The following is a 15553-nucleotide window of genomic DNA, read 5'->3' as shown; positions in this document are numbered from 1 at the left end:
CAAGCAAGAAGGAGCACAAATTTATGAGTTTAAGAAAAATCATTGTAAAATTCAGGCATTCTGTTATCTGGTGACATATTGCCTTTTGAATTAATTGAATCCGTGGTGCAAGTGTATTTCTCAAAGACTAATGAGTTTATTATAACTCAAAGTATGTTAATGGCATTTCTTAAAATTAGCTGTTTATGCATTGGTACACATTTTCCCACCTCAAAATTATATTATTATTTGACATTATGGTACATTTTGGTCCAGTTTCCATGACCTGTTTTCCAGACCTGTTTCTCTTAAAATGTTCTGTTATTCTTCAAAAAATATGCTACCCCATCCCCAAATATGAAGCTAACTAAGCAGTTGTTTCTGTGTGGACATATTATCTCTTCAGTCATTGTCAGTTAGAGTAATCATCAAGAATTATATTTGGTATGTGTTACATAATGGATCTTTGTGGTTTCTGTCAAGTCCAGCATTTGGACTATAATACGGAGGATATGATCACTCCAGCTTCTGTTTTTAAGGCTTTTCTTTTATACAACCTGTGATGGAATTCCTGCAAAATCGTGCTTTAGATTAAGTCAATGCGTGCTCAGGACTCAGTGAATGTGCTGCATTATGGGCCAAGTGCATTCTCACTGTGCGACACGTCCCTGCTCTCGGCTGGTTCAGGAGTTGGTGGAGTGCTGCTTACCTGGAGGCTGGCCAGGGAGTGACTCCCATGCGGTCAAGTTCTCAGAATCCCAGTACAGCCTTGTCAAAAATGAGTTGTGAGGCTTATCAAAGCAGAGAATGAGTTGCACTTGGCAGGACATGCAATAAATGCCTTTTCAGAAATCTAGGTTGTCTGAGAAAGCAGGTAAGTTACTGAAAGGTGGCATAATTTGGATAATGGAGATTTAGCCTTTAGGCTCATATGTCTTAAGACCAGTTTGAGTGGTTAAAGTGCAGAAAGGGAAGTACTTTGCTAAAAAATAGGCAGTCAGATGGAAAAAGAATACAAAGCTGGAAGCACAGGTCACTTTCCTTCTGCTGCATCAAGATGTCAGATGTAGCTAAAGGATTTTAGCATTCAGCTATAAAAGCTCCTCTAAAGGAAACAAATACTGTGCAATTTTTCTGATGAAAAAGGTGTTTACTGAATGTGTTTGTTTTTTAAGCATTCAGAAATCTGATTTAAGCTTTATAAGAACTTCTGTACAACTATTGAAAATGTAAGGTTGTTAGCAAATCAAGCAAAGATGAACTTTTGGGTCCTCTTTTAAAGATAAGAGTGGGAAAAACTGGATCACATTGATCTGTGTTTTTACAGCACTTAACAGCCGTACATCTTGTGGCTGATGCTGTGCGTGGACAATACCATTGGAGAGATTAAAATATCTGTTGATGTGCTTGTAAAAATTGCCAAGTTAATGAAAAATAACCCTTTCTGGTACTAAGACTAATGGCTTCACATTAGTGACAAAGCTTCTTTCCTAAGGCTAATTAGCCCATCTTTATTTAAAGCAGACTTTTGTTGCTTGGCACAGTTTTGGGACTGTGTGCACAAATGTTCTCCTTGCCTGAAGAAGATTGTCACTCAGATGCTGTCCAAGCTGTGGGGGGAGGAAAGAGGTGGAGGAATAGAGCTGTAACTCTGGACTGCTTTTACTGTGTTTAAAGATTCCTGGGACAGCCGTTGAATGCTGCTGTAGGTTTGCGTAGCGGACATTGTCCACAGGGCTGCTGCTGGAGTTAACGATGATGTTAGTGATGGACCAATTGTTAATCCAATGCCCTTTTCTCCATATAAAGCACACCAGCCTTCCTGATCCATCTCCTCCTTCCTCTTGACCTCTTGCATCCTTTTCATCTGTTTTGCTTGCAAGCAACCCCAGGATGACATAAGCTTTTGAACTTCTCTGTAAGGATGAGAAGGGCATTCTCCATGTTACACATACCCTGATATGTCAGCTCAAGTGAGATGATGTGCATGTTGCCATTGAATTTACCGAAGACCATGCAGCCTGTCAGTACCTGAGTTTGGTTTGTCTGCTTTTACCTTTCAGCTTGTTTGTGAAATTCCTTGCTCATTGATGTGTCCAAACTATTCCAAGTGAATACACATTCTGACTTTTTTTATCTGTCTATTTGTTTCTCTCCTTATTTATTACCTATATCGTGAGCCCAGGATAGTGCATTTGTATTATTACTGGTTTCTGTAAAACCTTGCCATAGAAATTATGTCCACTGGTTCTTGTTTAAAAGAAAGGATAACTGCATTGTAGAAGTGTGAAATCCTTAGTCCTTATGAATGAAGGGGCTCCATCTGGATGGAGGAGTGAAACAAAGTAGTAGGAAAAGCCCAAATGCAGCCTCCACTGAGAATTCTTCTGAGGGATGCGAGTTCATGTCTTTCTACAGAGTGCAGGTCATTCGTGCCATTTTTTATTTCTTCACTTTACTATTAGAGCATTTACATACATTATTATGCAATAGTTAGATTAAAAGAACAGTCTCTTTTCATAAATTCTCATTACATAATTACAGTAACAGCTAAAAGGAATAAAACCAGGGATCCTATTATTCTAGATGCTGTATGTATGATAGCCCTGACACTGCAATTATTTTGGTGTGGGAATTTTAAAGCGCAGGTAGTTCTACTGACAAGTTGGAGTTTTTACGTTCTGCAGTACCTTCGTGAACTGGGTTTAGAGATAAGAAGCCAATTCTTGCAACTCATTACCATTTAAACCAGGGAAATAATTTTGTTTGAAAATTTTTTTAAGACAGTGATCAGAGAGCATTATTTTTCTATTCTATCTTTTGTTTCTTCATTAATTAAAAAAAAGCATAATAGCAAAATAACAAGTTAATACATATATCAGCTACATGTTTCAGTTGTATAATTATGTAAACTATTTCTAGAATTTCTCTATTGGGTAGAAAATAATCTCCTATATAGATTTAGGCCTTTAACTTTCACATCTGTGACTTTTATCTTTGAGTCTGCTCTCATGTGTTTGAGAGACACAAGCAAAACTATGTTTACAACTTAATTTTAAATGAGCAGAATTAAAAGTTGAATTAATTGTCAACATGTTATGAAGCAATATAGCAGACTGTCATCTCTTGAGTGGAAGAAGACATCTTTTTGTTGATATTGTTCTCTGAGAAGACAGTAGGCATTATCATCAGCTCTGATATTAGGAAAGCTGAGAATTAAAAAGCCCCACAGAACGCTTTGAATGTATGACTGTCCCTTAGAGGAAATTAGATGTGTAGTCCAGTTGCAGTGATTGCAATGTGCTTGTGTTAGCCAGTGTTGTTAAAAATGAAGCCCATTTTTCATGACTTGTTGGCAAGTCAAATCTTTAAATTGATGTACCAGACCGAAAAATTGTGACATGTGAAAGCACAGAATTGCATTAAAAATAAATGTTGGCTGTAGCACATAGCAGAGTGGTATGTCTATGTTGCTAGATAAAAGAAAAGCAAAAGAGCCCCTGTGCTGTAGCAGTTTCTCTGCTGTTGCTGGTTGTGTGTTTTTCTTCTTTTTTTTTTAGAAGCATGGAAATGGTTCCTTATTGAAAATAATGTTTTTACCTATGACTTGTGTCACTGTAGTAGTTCCTGAGGTCTTAGCAATTGCTAATGCAAACTTGCTTTGCCTTTTAGGCAACTTTTAAGTTCATGAGTGAGCAAGTAACCTACTCATGCAAACTTAACTCGCAACACAGGTCTTTTCTGCTAGTATGGGATCTGACTGGAATTATTTTTCTGTCGACTCATTCATGACAACTTCCATTACTTGTTTCATTTTTGAACAGGATTCTGCAACCAAAAATACGGGATTTTTCAAATTAGTGTTACTTCTTAAGTGAAGTTGTATTGTTCTATGAGGAGTTCTCTCAATTGCCATTTACTTATCTCTTTGTCAGGTACGACTGGTAAAGCATCATCTCCACCACCTGTGATAGACACAAGACAGATGAGTGAGAAGCTGGAGACTATTTTGTATCAGCTCCGTCAGGTAACTCGAGAGAGGGATGAGCTGCGTAAACAACTTGCACTTTCATCTCCTGGGTCCACCTTCGATGACTGCAGGTAAACATAAAGGAAATGTGACATTTTAATTAAGTTCTCAGTAGTGTTTTCAAGTGTCTTGACTTGTACTTGGCTGTAAAGCTTGCATTATGTTGCTTGTAACCTACTTGCATCCTGGTGATGGGCGTGTTTCAGACATAACACGTTTCAGAGCTGCCTGTTAAACGCCTGTTCTCGCTTTGTCCAGCAATTTTTCTGTGAGAGTGAGGGGAGTAGGTTTCATCTCTATGTTGAGAGAAGAAAGCAAACAAGTTGTTTAGGCTTCCTGGATTTTGTTGTGGGAAGAGAAAGAAGACAGTGGCTGAAGCATTTGGTGTTTTGAAAGCAAGAGAGAAGAAAGGGAAATAGCTCTGAATACTTGGCTGGAGAACAGAAATGAGGAAAGGAAAAAAATCTCAGCTATTCCTGTGCTTCTGCAAGGAGAGAGAGGTTTGGATTTCTGTTGAGCGGACTATGTGTTTTTTAGAAGATAAGCTTTCTGGTATACATATATTGGGGAACTGTGTAGCAGAAATATGTTGAGAGTAAGGAGCTTTCCTCCACTGAGTGCTGCCAAATTAAAATAACATGTCTTCAAAGTTAGTTAATGGCCACCAGTCTTATGTAGCTCATTCTAATTTGAGTGTTGACATATTATGAGGAAGATAGTACTCAGAGTATGAGTTAATTGTAAAAAAGGGTTTTATTGAGTAGAAAGTAGAATTAGTTTATTTTAGAGGGTTAAAGATCTGCTAATGTTTAAGTGGGACTGGGTACACTGAGCAGGTACTTTATGCCTGCAGTAAGCACATGTATGAGTATATTTAAACCTTGGGGAAAAAATTGTCTGTCACTGAATCTGAAATAGGAGCAAAGAACAGATTTTCTGGGAGGTAGTGTCATGATGCATGGCTTCTCTGAACTTGAATGTTTTATTGTTGTTGTTGGTTGTTACTTAATCAGCTCTATCTGTATGTGGTCAGGTGGTTAATTAAACTTTTTGTCTGTATGAGATGAGGTCAAGATTTGACTCAGTGAACTGGAATTGGGAGAATCTGGACGTTTTATTAACTCCATAGCTACTCATCTTAATGCCCCCTTCCTCCCCCCATGAGTTTTGAGGGCTACTTTAAGAGCATCATGTTCTGTCTAACCCTCTCAAAGCGTTGTGGGGATGGGAGAGAAAAAGATTGTCAAATGTCAACATCTTTTGCATACTTCCAGTTACTTACTTACATAGAGGGATTTCTTCTTTGAAGTCACTAGAGCTTAGGCACTGAGGATTTTATAGCTCACAATAATCTTCTGCATAATCCAGGATGCTATTAATAAAGTTCTGATGAGCTGTCCTCGAGACTGCCCTAGTTTTCTCTTTCTTTTCAATCCTTTGCTCTCAGTGTAGGATTTGTATGTTGTAGAAAACATAAATGTTTACAGCTTCAAGAACAACTCATCAAAATGAACATTGTATTTGTAGTCCTTGGACAGTAGTTAGACTGAGAATGCTGGCTTCCAAATAATCAAATATTTGAAGAGTGGGAAATGAATGAAGATTATTAGTTGACATTTTTTCCTTCAGTGTAAAAGCAACTATTCCTCCCATCCCCATACACATCTATGGTTTTTAAAACTTGCTGGTATTTATTTTACTTTGTTTCACATTCTTTCCTCATATAAAACTAATCTTCAGCCTCCAGGAGTCAAAGCCCAGACATGGCAAACTGTTAATGCTGAAGTGTGAAAGCTGAGAGATCATTATGTGGGTGGTGACTTTTACTACCCAGGCTTTATTTTCCTGGCTGTGTGTGCTGCTTTAACTATGGCTGTACCAAACACAGGTGGTGCAGAGGCAAATCTTGACATATCACGTTGGCGTGCTTCAAAACAGTTGCAGTTCCCAACACATTGGTAGTCTGGGCTGTGCTGGCTGTGACGGTTGGCATTGCAAAACTGAGGGCTGCTTTCCAAAGCACATGTTGACTAAGTCTAGAGCAGTGGATTGAGAAGTGCTGAATCAGATCATGTGCCATCCTGCTGGACAGGAGTAGGATTGCTCATGCTGTACTTGTGGACTGACATGGATGTGAGCCCATGTGGTGGTGATTAAACAGAGATCTGACCAAATAATTACGTATGCTCAAGCAGCACTTTGGAGACTTAAACTTGCTATTATTACTTACGTAGTAGTAATAGAAGAGAGCTGGAACACAAATAAAACCCCTGAAAACTGCCTTTGAGAAGAGACTGTTTTGTGTGTAATCTGTAATTGTTGTTGGAATTGCAATAGTAAATGATAACACTTGCAAGTTGTTAGGTAGGCAGTGCCCCCAGAATTAGAGCTGTGGTTGGCATTAGCATCAGATACATGTAAATGTCAATCTCACTGCGGCCTTGATTTATGGTCAGGGTAATTCCACTGTAGCACAAAGGATTTTTAGGGTTCTCACATGAATATCAGAAAAACAGTTGGACCTTTGACACTAGCATTTTAAATTTTGTTAATATTTGAACAGGTGCTTCCAAAATAGTAACTGTTACCTCTCCTTTATTGAAATAATAATTTTCTGTATTTTGTGGGACATTGTAGCATAAAACTGTGGTGGTCTTGCCTAAACAAGCCTATGTGTGCTTGAATGGACAGTTTTGATTTTTGACTTCTGACCAATATTCCTCATTTTCATATTCCTGTTTTTCTTGCTGAGATATAAAGTCTTGAAACAGCACTGTCGAAGATAAGGCCTTGGATATCCATATGGTTTTTATTTCATGTAGATGAGGTAGAATGGAGGATGTTATTGGTGGCATTGTTGGTCCTTCCTCGTTGTATAGTTTGGCTAACTTGTGTAGTTACCTACGTAGTCTCCATGTTTATAGTGATGTGTTGGTTTTTTTTTTTTTTAATCTGGGGATTTTTTTGTTTGTTTGTTTTTGTTTGGGGGGGGTTATTTTGGTTTGGTTTGGTTGTTTTGGGGTTTTTTTGTGATGGTCTTGTTGTTGTGTTTGTTTTTTTTAATAATGCTGGTGTTACTTCAGCAATATATGAAATACACCTGATGGATGTTACACTTGCAGAACAAGTTTAACCATAGCTTTCAGACTGACCTAATATTTTAATATGAACATGTGTTAATGGGTCTCAGTAAGCTTAATGCTACAACTGAGAGTTAAACTGTGCTGCAATTAATGTTGTCATTTAAGGACTGTGGTGGACAGATGGTGTCTGCTTTCAATAACTTCACCCTAAGGTCTAATTTAAATCAGTACTTGGGGTTTTAGTGATTCTGTCAAGGGTGTGAACATTTCAAATTGAGTTTAACTTATCCTAACTAGGTTTGTATTTTAAAAGAATAACACTTGGAGTAGTTGCAGTAATGTCTGTAATGCTGTATGAGTAACATACTATTTCTTTTGGCACCCCTAAGCAATGAACTTAAAAATATCCTAAAAAATCCCTGTGGATATGGCTTGAACATTTGGTTACTTTATATGATTTTGACTTTTAATTGTTTATTAGTCAAGGAAGGGCTTTTTGTTTTGTTTTTCCCAAAAGCACTTCTCTGGAGAAAGGAGAAAAAGAGGAGTTTCAATTGAAGGCTTCACTACTCAGTAACCCAGATGCAACTGAGTTGCCAAAATGTACCTCATATCAAACACACTCCCCCTCAAAGTCTGTGAACCAGATGTGGCTGGCATTGTTTTTCTTTTTTTTTTTTGACAATTCTCACCACTGAAATAGTACAAAACCATTTTCATTTTTATTCAATTGCCAGCTGCATTTAAGTTCCAGAATCCATGCTGCTGTTTTTTCTGTATGAAGCAAAGAAAATTCTGATGGCTTTTCAGGCTGTGCTTATAGAGAAGCCATTTGGGAGAGTGTGAGGTGGGAGGGAGGAAGAATGATCTGTGCAGCAACGGAGCAAATGTGATATGAGTATAAGCAGAGTTAAATTAGAAAGCAATTGTTTCCTTACGGAGGCTTTGGTTTTCTTTTTTGGTGGTTTGTGGGGTTTTTATTCATTGCCTGTGGTGTTACAAGAGACCCAGGAGATGACACAGGGACAGCTGTCAGAAGCTCCATTTGAAACTAGAAAATTCAATGGTGCAAAAATTCTGTGAATGTATAGAGGAGGAACAGTTCAATTTAGAACCTCCTAGAAGCTTAGTGCTTCAAAACAAGAAGACAAATCAAATCAATTCTAGTCTACAAATAAAGGTACCACGCACAAGTACCACACATTCTAGATGTAATCTGTGTTGGTCAATTGCTTGACAAGGGAGATTATTTTAGAAAATTTCTTCTCTCCCAGTCATCCTGAAATTTTTCTTTTGACTGACTTTGGCTTTGATGTTGTGTTTACTGAAAATTGCCTGTTGGAGATTATGTTGTATTGGAGATTCCTAATAATTAGTTTGACAAAATTTGTGTTATCTTATGGAAATGTGAGGTAAATTCTGACATGTTTTCTCAATCCTTTATAATAGTTTAAAAGAACATGGTAACACACAATCAGACGTGTAATTCAGCAGAATTACTTGATCACAGTATTTGAATTCAATGGTCAATTAGTCAAACAGGTCAAATTTGCCAGCATAGATGTATGAGTTTTTGGTGTCCCATTGGAAGTCTTTCTCACAGCCCTCACTGATTTTCCTAGGGAGGTATAGACAAGGTCCTCCAGCTGCTGCTTATATGAGAAGCCTTTTCTAGCCCAGGCTTCCATGCACCCCCAGTTGACTTTGGCAGCCTCTTTTCAGCCCCTCTCACTGCAGCTTTGTGCTTTGTTGCTGAGAGTTTGACATAGTGGCACAGGAAAGCCGAGTGTGCAGAGATGGGCTTGTTCTTGTATCGAGTGACTGTTCTGTTCTGTAGTGATACTGCTGCTCAGAAGAGAGTTACATGCACACTCTGTACTAGTTTTGGCTGTGTTAGTGATAGTTAGACAAACTGATCCCATTATTAGGTGTTACATCTCAGTTTAAAACTAATAGAGGTTTAAGTCAGTGACATTTTGTTTGCGGTTGCATCTTTACGTAAGCTGGTCAGTATTTAAATTAAAGCATAATATAACCTAAGTATCAGCAATTGTGTGATAGTATTTTTTTTATTGGATAGTAATTTTTCATTCTCTTTAGTAGCTGATGTTTGACCTTATATTCTCTTTCCATGCTAGGCCTAGTCCAAAACCAAATCATGATTATGAAAGGCTGAAGATTCAGTGCATGAAGGCCATGTCAGACCTACAGTCTCTGCAGAATCAACATACCAAGACTCTAAAGAGGTGTGAAGAAGCAGCAAAAGAGGCAGATTTTTATCAGTAAGTATTAGTAAAGCTGTACAAGGTAAGAGTTTACCAAACATGATAATCAAGTAATTTTTTTTAATGCTGTTTTTCCACTTTAATTGCAAGATCAGTGCTTGCCTGCTTCAGATAAAACATTTCTGGCCCATTTGATATGATAAAGTATGGATTGCTGGTTTTACTTTTAGGAATTTGAGATAGAAATCCCCAATGTCCTGGTGGGATGAAAAAAGAAAACCCAGGTTACTGATTTGAAATTGCAATCTAGTAATTTTACTGTCAGGCTAGAGAGCGGAATATAATCTGAGAGAATGTAATTTGTTACTCTCTTTTAATAGATTGTGATAGCTCTCATGATAATGTATGTAAGTTTTAACACAAGTTAAATATTATTTTCTTCTCTAATAATTTTTAAAACCCTGTGCTTTTTTTAAAAAACAAAAAGAGTGAGCATTCCAAAGAGTTAGCATTCTCATTTCCAACAAAATCTGAATAACAGGTAGCAGATTAATAACCTACATGTAAAAATTATGTGTGCTTAGTTGTGTGAATATAATTTGTCAAAAGGCTTTTTTTTTTAATAGGTTGTTCTAATTTTAAGGAAACTTTTTTTAATGCTTTGGGTCATTTTGTACAGACATGTTGCTATTTGACTTCATAAAGAAGGAATACAAAATAATGTAGAATGCAAATTAGATCTATTCATTGCTCTGTGTTTGTCGGAGTTTTTTTAATATATTTAAATACAGATTTTTAACATTTTACCAGCAAGTGTGAGAGTTTAGTTAGAGTTGTTCTGTTTCAACAATAAAAATACTTGTCGGTATTCAAAAGGCACTCTTTTTAATCTACAGTAGTAAAATATATTGGCTGATCTGCTTTTATCCAGCAATGATTTGGTCTAATTTTGGACTGCTACCTGGAATTTTAATCTGAATGATAGCCTCAGTTGTTTAAGTGAGAGTGTATTTCTTTCAATAATTCTGGCTTGCACAGTGAAGTTTGGAAGAACTTTCATAACTTTTTACCTGCTTGAATGTAGTTGAAACATACATAGTGTGTTTTTGTTGCTTGTGTTTTTATTGGACTGCTTGGGGGATTTTGTTTCTTTTTAAAACGGTAGCATACAAGGAGAATTTTGTACTTTTCGTCTGTTTCTTGGTTAGCTGCTGTTCCGCTGGGGGGCTCGAGAGAAAGTGGAGATGATTAGTGGGATAATTCCTATTATCTTGAGGATTATCTTACATTCATATTATGCCATTTCTATTTGCCTGCCTGCTTTTAATGGCTATGAAATGGCATTGATGAGTGGTATAAATCCGTCATCTCTTCTGATGCAGTTTAGGAGTACTGTGTATTTTTGCATATTTTCATACTTTCCTGTTTGTTTCTGATTTTTTTTTTTCCCTGCTGCTTGAAATACACGAATATGCAAAATTGAGTTAGTTTGACCTGCTTTCTTGGTACGAAACTCATGCTTGAAATGAATTAGTCCAGGACTTTGTCCTTGCAAGTTGGCCTCTAAGAGCATTTTTTGTGTACCGTGACAGCACATTGCACAGTCGACTGCTGAGTGACCAGTCACAGCTGAAGGAGGACATGGATACCTTGAAGAGGAAAAACACGCAGTTGGTGCGAGAACATAATCACCTCCAGCAGTCCTGTGAGGAAATGAAGAGACTCCACGACGAGGATCAGAAGGAGATAACGGACCTGCGCAGCCAGCAGCAGCAGGTGAGCTCAGCCTGGGGGGGGATGTGCTAGAAGGGATCGAGGATGGATTCCTTTTTATAAACAAATCTGAACGTGCAGCATTGCTGCCTTTTATGTCTTACTAATTCTGAAACATCTTCTTTACGTTTTATGGTACTAGGGGAGAAAATGACATCTTGGATACTGATTGATTTTCTGTGTCTGGCTGGAATAAAGAGTGAGGGATATAGAATATGAGGTGGCATTAAGGAATTTTCATACAGAGATGAAAAAGTGTACATTAGCATTGTATATGCATGATATTTTTTTAAAGTGGGTGGAAAGGCATCAAAAATCTTACTTGAAACTGCAAAGTCATTAAAAAGATGACTATTTTCTTAGGGTATTTTATGGGACAGGGATAGCTTTAAACTTGCATGCTGTGTTTGTTTTTTGGAAAGAATCACAATTAAAAAAAAAGAGTGACAGTCACTTTGAGAACCTTTGGAGGTTTGGATTATTTGTTGGTTTTGATGGGTTTTTTTTAATCTGTGTGGGGAGTTTGATTTGGGATTTTTTTTTGTTGTTCTAATGACACCGTAAAGGTTAGTGGAATGACTGAGTTATTCAGTTAGAAAAAAGCTACAGGTTGATTAATGTTTTTGAACTTGAAACAAGAAGAGACAAAATTTTCAGGACTGGAAGAATTAAATATTTCAGAACTTTATGTCACAGGCTGTCTTCAGGTCAGTGTTTTTCACATATTCTGAAAATTAAAAAGCAATAGTAATACTAAGGAGTAACTGGTCCTATCAGGTCTGCTGTTCACCTACAGAAAAGTTTGATCATTTAGTTAGAATTGTTACAGTAACATGGAATGGTTAAACAGAGTATCTTGGTTGACCGTGTGTAGTCTGATTCACAGGGCAAACTTGCAAGTCAAACATTAGGCTTCGGAAGCAAAATCTATGCAAACCAAAATAATTATTTGCTAGGGTAGGAGGGGCAAAGGTCAAAGCAAGCTGGATGTGCTGAATGGCACTTCAGCATGTGCTTGAGGTCTAGTGCGAAGGGGAGTGAAGATTTGTTCTTCCTTTTTATCCATTCCTCTAACACTATCTTGCAAGCTCTGCTGTGAGATGGTTTAGTGACTTGGCTCAGAAGACAGCAGAAATGGTTTGCTGTGTAAACATGGGCAAATAGCTTAATTGTTCTATGCCTCAGTTTCCCAGTCTGCAAAGAAGGGATGCACAACCTCCAAGAGAAGAGTATTGTATTTTGTGGATCTGTCCTGAGGTTTGAAATTATCTGGAAGGACAGGGGGCTGAAGTGTCGTTGTCGGTATTGATTTAAAGAAATTCAGTCTCATGTCAACGTCATGATTAAACCCTTAAAGAAAACTATGTATGTGACTCTCAGTGAGAACGTTGTGTAACTCCATTTCTCAGCTTGTCAGAGTGAATCATGGTGTCTTGAAGGGGTGCCAAAAGTCTTATCTTGTCCATGTCACTTCTCGTATGAATGAGTCTAACTCTGTGTTGATCCCTCTGACGTGTTGTTTCGTTGTCAGGCCATAACAAAATACATCTTGGTGGCCTCAGAGAGCAAAAACTTTTGATCAAATTACTCTTTGTGTAGGATTGTCATGGATTTGCTGCATAGCAGCTGACCAGCTTAAGTTTCTGCTGCTCACGTATGAAGTCTCATGTTGCCACGGCTGTCTTCCTTGGACCAGCTGGGACTATTTACTTTTTCACTGACTGGGATTTTGAGTGGGGGACCTTCTTTATTGTGCTGGTGTTTCTGTCTTCCTCTGTCAAATCTCTCTTAGCAAGTTTATGTTGAATTGCATCCAGTTTCTCGTATATTAGTCCTTCTTTTCTTAATTATTTAGTGTGTTTGCAACATAAATACGTTCCATATCTGCTTTAGACAGCAAGTGGTTTGTTTCTGTTTGGATTCTCAAATAGTTCTCAAACCTGTTCTCAAACTGCTCTGGGAAGTGGTGTTCAGGAAAATGGCTTCCTTGAGTGAGTTTTAATCAGTATGTATTTACACTTTACATATGCTCACAGTTTACCATGTGTTTAGCTTATCTGAAATGATTCACTGAAGCATACTGGCTACTCGTGGGTCCACCTCTGTGCAGGTTATGCTGCTGAATCCACTGAGGATTGGGATGTATGTGGAAATAGCCGGAGTATAATCTTGTTCGAGGGCCACTTTATGAACAGTAACTCATTCCTCTTACGTATCCTGGTTAGTTAGAGGAGACCAGTGTCAGGCTGAAGAACTTTGTCTCTCTTTTCTTGCCTCTGTAGCAAAGGGGTTTATTAGCAATGACAGGCAATGAAGAGCAGGCAATCTCTTGTGCTCTCATTTTAGTCTGCAAGCATCCAGGTTCTTCCATATTCAGGAACTGGTCCTTATTCTGAATGTAAGACATAAAAGAAGATGAGGAGCCAATTTGTGCATATTTGTGCAGGATAGCTGCTCTCTATTTGGTTTCAACTTTTTATAGAGCTCATGTTTTCTATCTCTTTTTCCTTCTAGTTTTTTTAATACTTTTTATTTTCAGGTAGTTAGGGACATACCTTTGTAGGCTAATGTTAGCATTATGTAATTACTGGCACCTCTCTATATAGAGCATTTATAGAGCATTCCTCTTTCTTCCCAGTGCTCCATCAGGGCCAGATTTCAATTTAAAAGACAAAACCAGAAAAAAGGAGCATAGAAATAAAAAAAATAATAAAAAAAGAAAAAAAAAAAGAATAAAAAAAGATAGGGCTTCATTTCAGGCAATTTTTTTGGCCTTTTGAGAATGAACAACAAGTAGATTTGCTGAAGCTCATTAGGGCTTGCTTTTGTTGTTGCTGGTCATTTGTCATCAGTGTTGCTATTTGCAACAGGATTCTTACGTTGGTGGAAATTAATTTGAAACTAAGATTTAGGTCAGGCTTTATTCACATTTAAATGGATTTTTCCTCTTCTTGTTCATATTTTATGTGTAGCTTTTGAAACACAAACATCTATGGGTAGTTGTCAGATGAAATATTGTATGAATATTAAAATAATATGCCTGCATGTATTACATATTTCTGATAGATTTGATTCTCTTGAGGGTTTTAATTACTTAATTTGTTCATAGAGGATACTGGCAACCACGGTGGTCGTGAATGCCACCTCGTGGGCATTTCCTAAATTACTGCTATCGTCTTGTTCATCAAGTAGTGATTACCTTTTGTTAAAACTACAAATACTTAGACAACCACATGGGTTTAATAGGTGTCCATAGCAGTTACCATTAGAGAGAGATTTGCATAAACTTGTACACTCTAAGTTGTGATAAAGCAGATTTTTAACCCAATTAACAGAAAGCAGATGTATTCTTAGAGTAACAGTAGCACTTAAAAAGAACGATTACCAAAATTGGTTAATGTATTTTTGTTCTAATATTGTTTCTTATGTACATATTTTAAATCATATTTATTGAACTGATTAAAACCAAAGGTTATTGATAGAGTTTCTGGCACTCTTTTAAGGTTATGAAGCAAAACGGATCATCAGAGATACTAAATAAACTTTACGATACAGCGATGGACAAGCTGGAGGGTGTGAAGAAGGATTACGATGCTCTCAGGAAACGGTACAACGAGAAGATCGCGAGCCACAACACGGATCTGAGCCGCCTGGAACAGGCTGAGGAGGAGAACAGGCGTCTGCAGAAACAGATCGACATGTTAATGAAGCAAAGGGACACAGCCATTCATTTTCAGCAGCAATATTCGTCCTCTCTCAGGAGGTATAATCAAGTTTTGATACCTTTGAGGTATTCTGTGGTGTCATTAGCAATTCTAATGTCACGTCTTATTTTCATAGTGGTGGAGTCACAAATACCTTTTTAATCTCTTTTCTAAAATTTTTCTCTAGTATATGTTATCTTGGTGTGATGAGTAAGCATGTGTTTCTATATAAAATTTTCTGGGAGGTCCTAGAAAGTGTTGATGAGGATGTTTATTTGGAGAGATGGTGCATTTTCTTGAGAAAAAGACTTCCCAGGTTTTGGAATTGTATGACGAATTTTTAACCATTGTTTAGTTCAGAGAAAGGGATACTCTGCTTTTCAAGCTATATCTATTCTTAGTTGTAGAGACAGGAGTCACATATAACCAGAGTTTTGTTAAACCTCAGACTTAGCGTTCCAAACAAACTCCTTAATGCATGGTGTACCTATATATATATATATATGTAAAAATATATACATCTCCTTATTTAAATGCTAAAAGTGAGTCAATAAGAGAATATAATTTCTAGAAGGTGTTTGGCAAATGAAGATCTCAAGTGTAAGTTAACTCTTCATATTAGAATTGCTGACTGTGAGGGACTGTGAGACAGGGCTTCAGGCTGGGAGCAGAGTTCACTGGATACAGGTGTTTGGGAGTCTTGCTTCACTGAGAAGATGCTGCCATGAGCAGTGCAAGTGTCAAAAAACAACACAGACA

The 15553-nt window shown here is 37.5% G+C and overlaps 1 protein-coding gene across 5 annotated transcripts in view; it reads left to right on the top strand.

The window, feature by feature from the left end:
* The window catches only part of DLG5 (discs large MAGUK scaffold protein 5), a 106282-nt gene that overhangs the window by 46868 nt on the left and 43861 nt on the right, over positions 1 to 15553 (top strand). For all 5 annotated transcript variants that reach the window (XM_027700023.1, XM_027700022.1, XM_027700026.1 and 2 more), the window contains exons 3-6: positions 3915 to 4080; positions 9231 to 9374; positions 10910 to 11093; positions 14594 to 14853. In XM_027700023.1, coding sequence (XP_027555824.1) covers positions 3915 to 4080; positions 9231 to 9374; positions 10910 to 11093; positions 14594 to 14853 — 754 coding nt within the window. The remainder of the gene's footprint in view (positions 1 to 3914; positions 4081 to 9230; positions 9375 to 10909; positions 11094 to 14593; positions 14854 to 15553) is intronic.

Source organism: Neopelma chrysocephalum, unplaced genomic scaffold (assembly GCF_003984885.1).
Source record: "Neopelma chrysocephalum unplaced genomic scaffold, ASM398488v2 Primary Assembly neopelma1_143, whole genome shotgun sequence".
Taxonomy (NCBI): domain Eukaryota; kingdom Metazoa; phylum Chordata; class Aves; order Passeriformes; family Pipridae; genus Neopelma; species Neopelma chrysocephalum.
The sequence above is the reverse complement of the archived record's forward strand: the minus strand, read 5'-3'. Positions and strand labels throughout refer to the sequence as shown.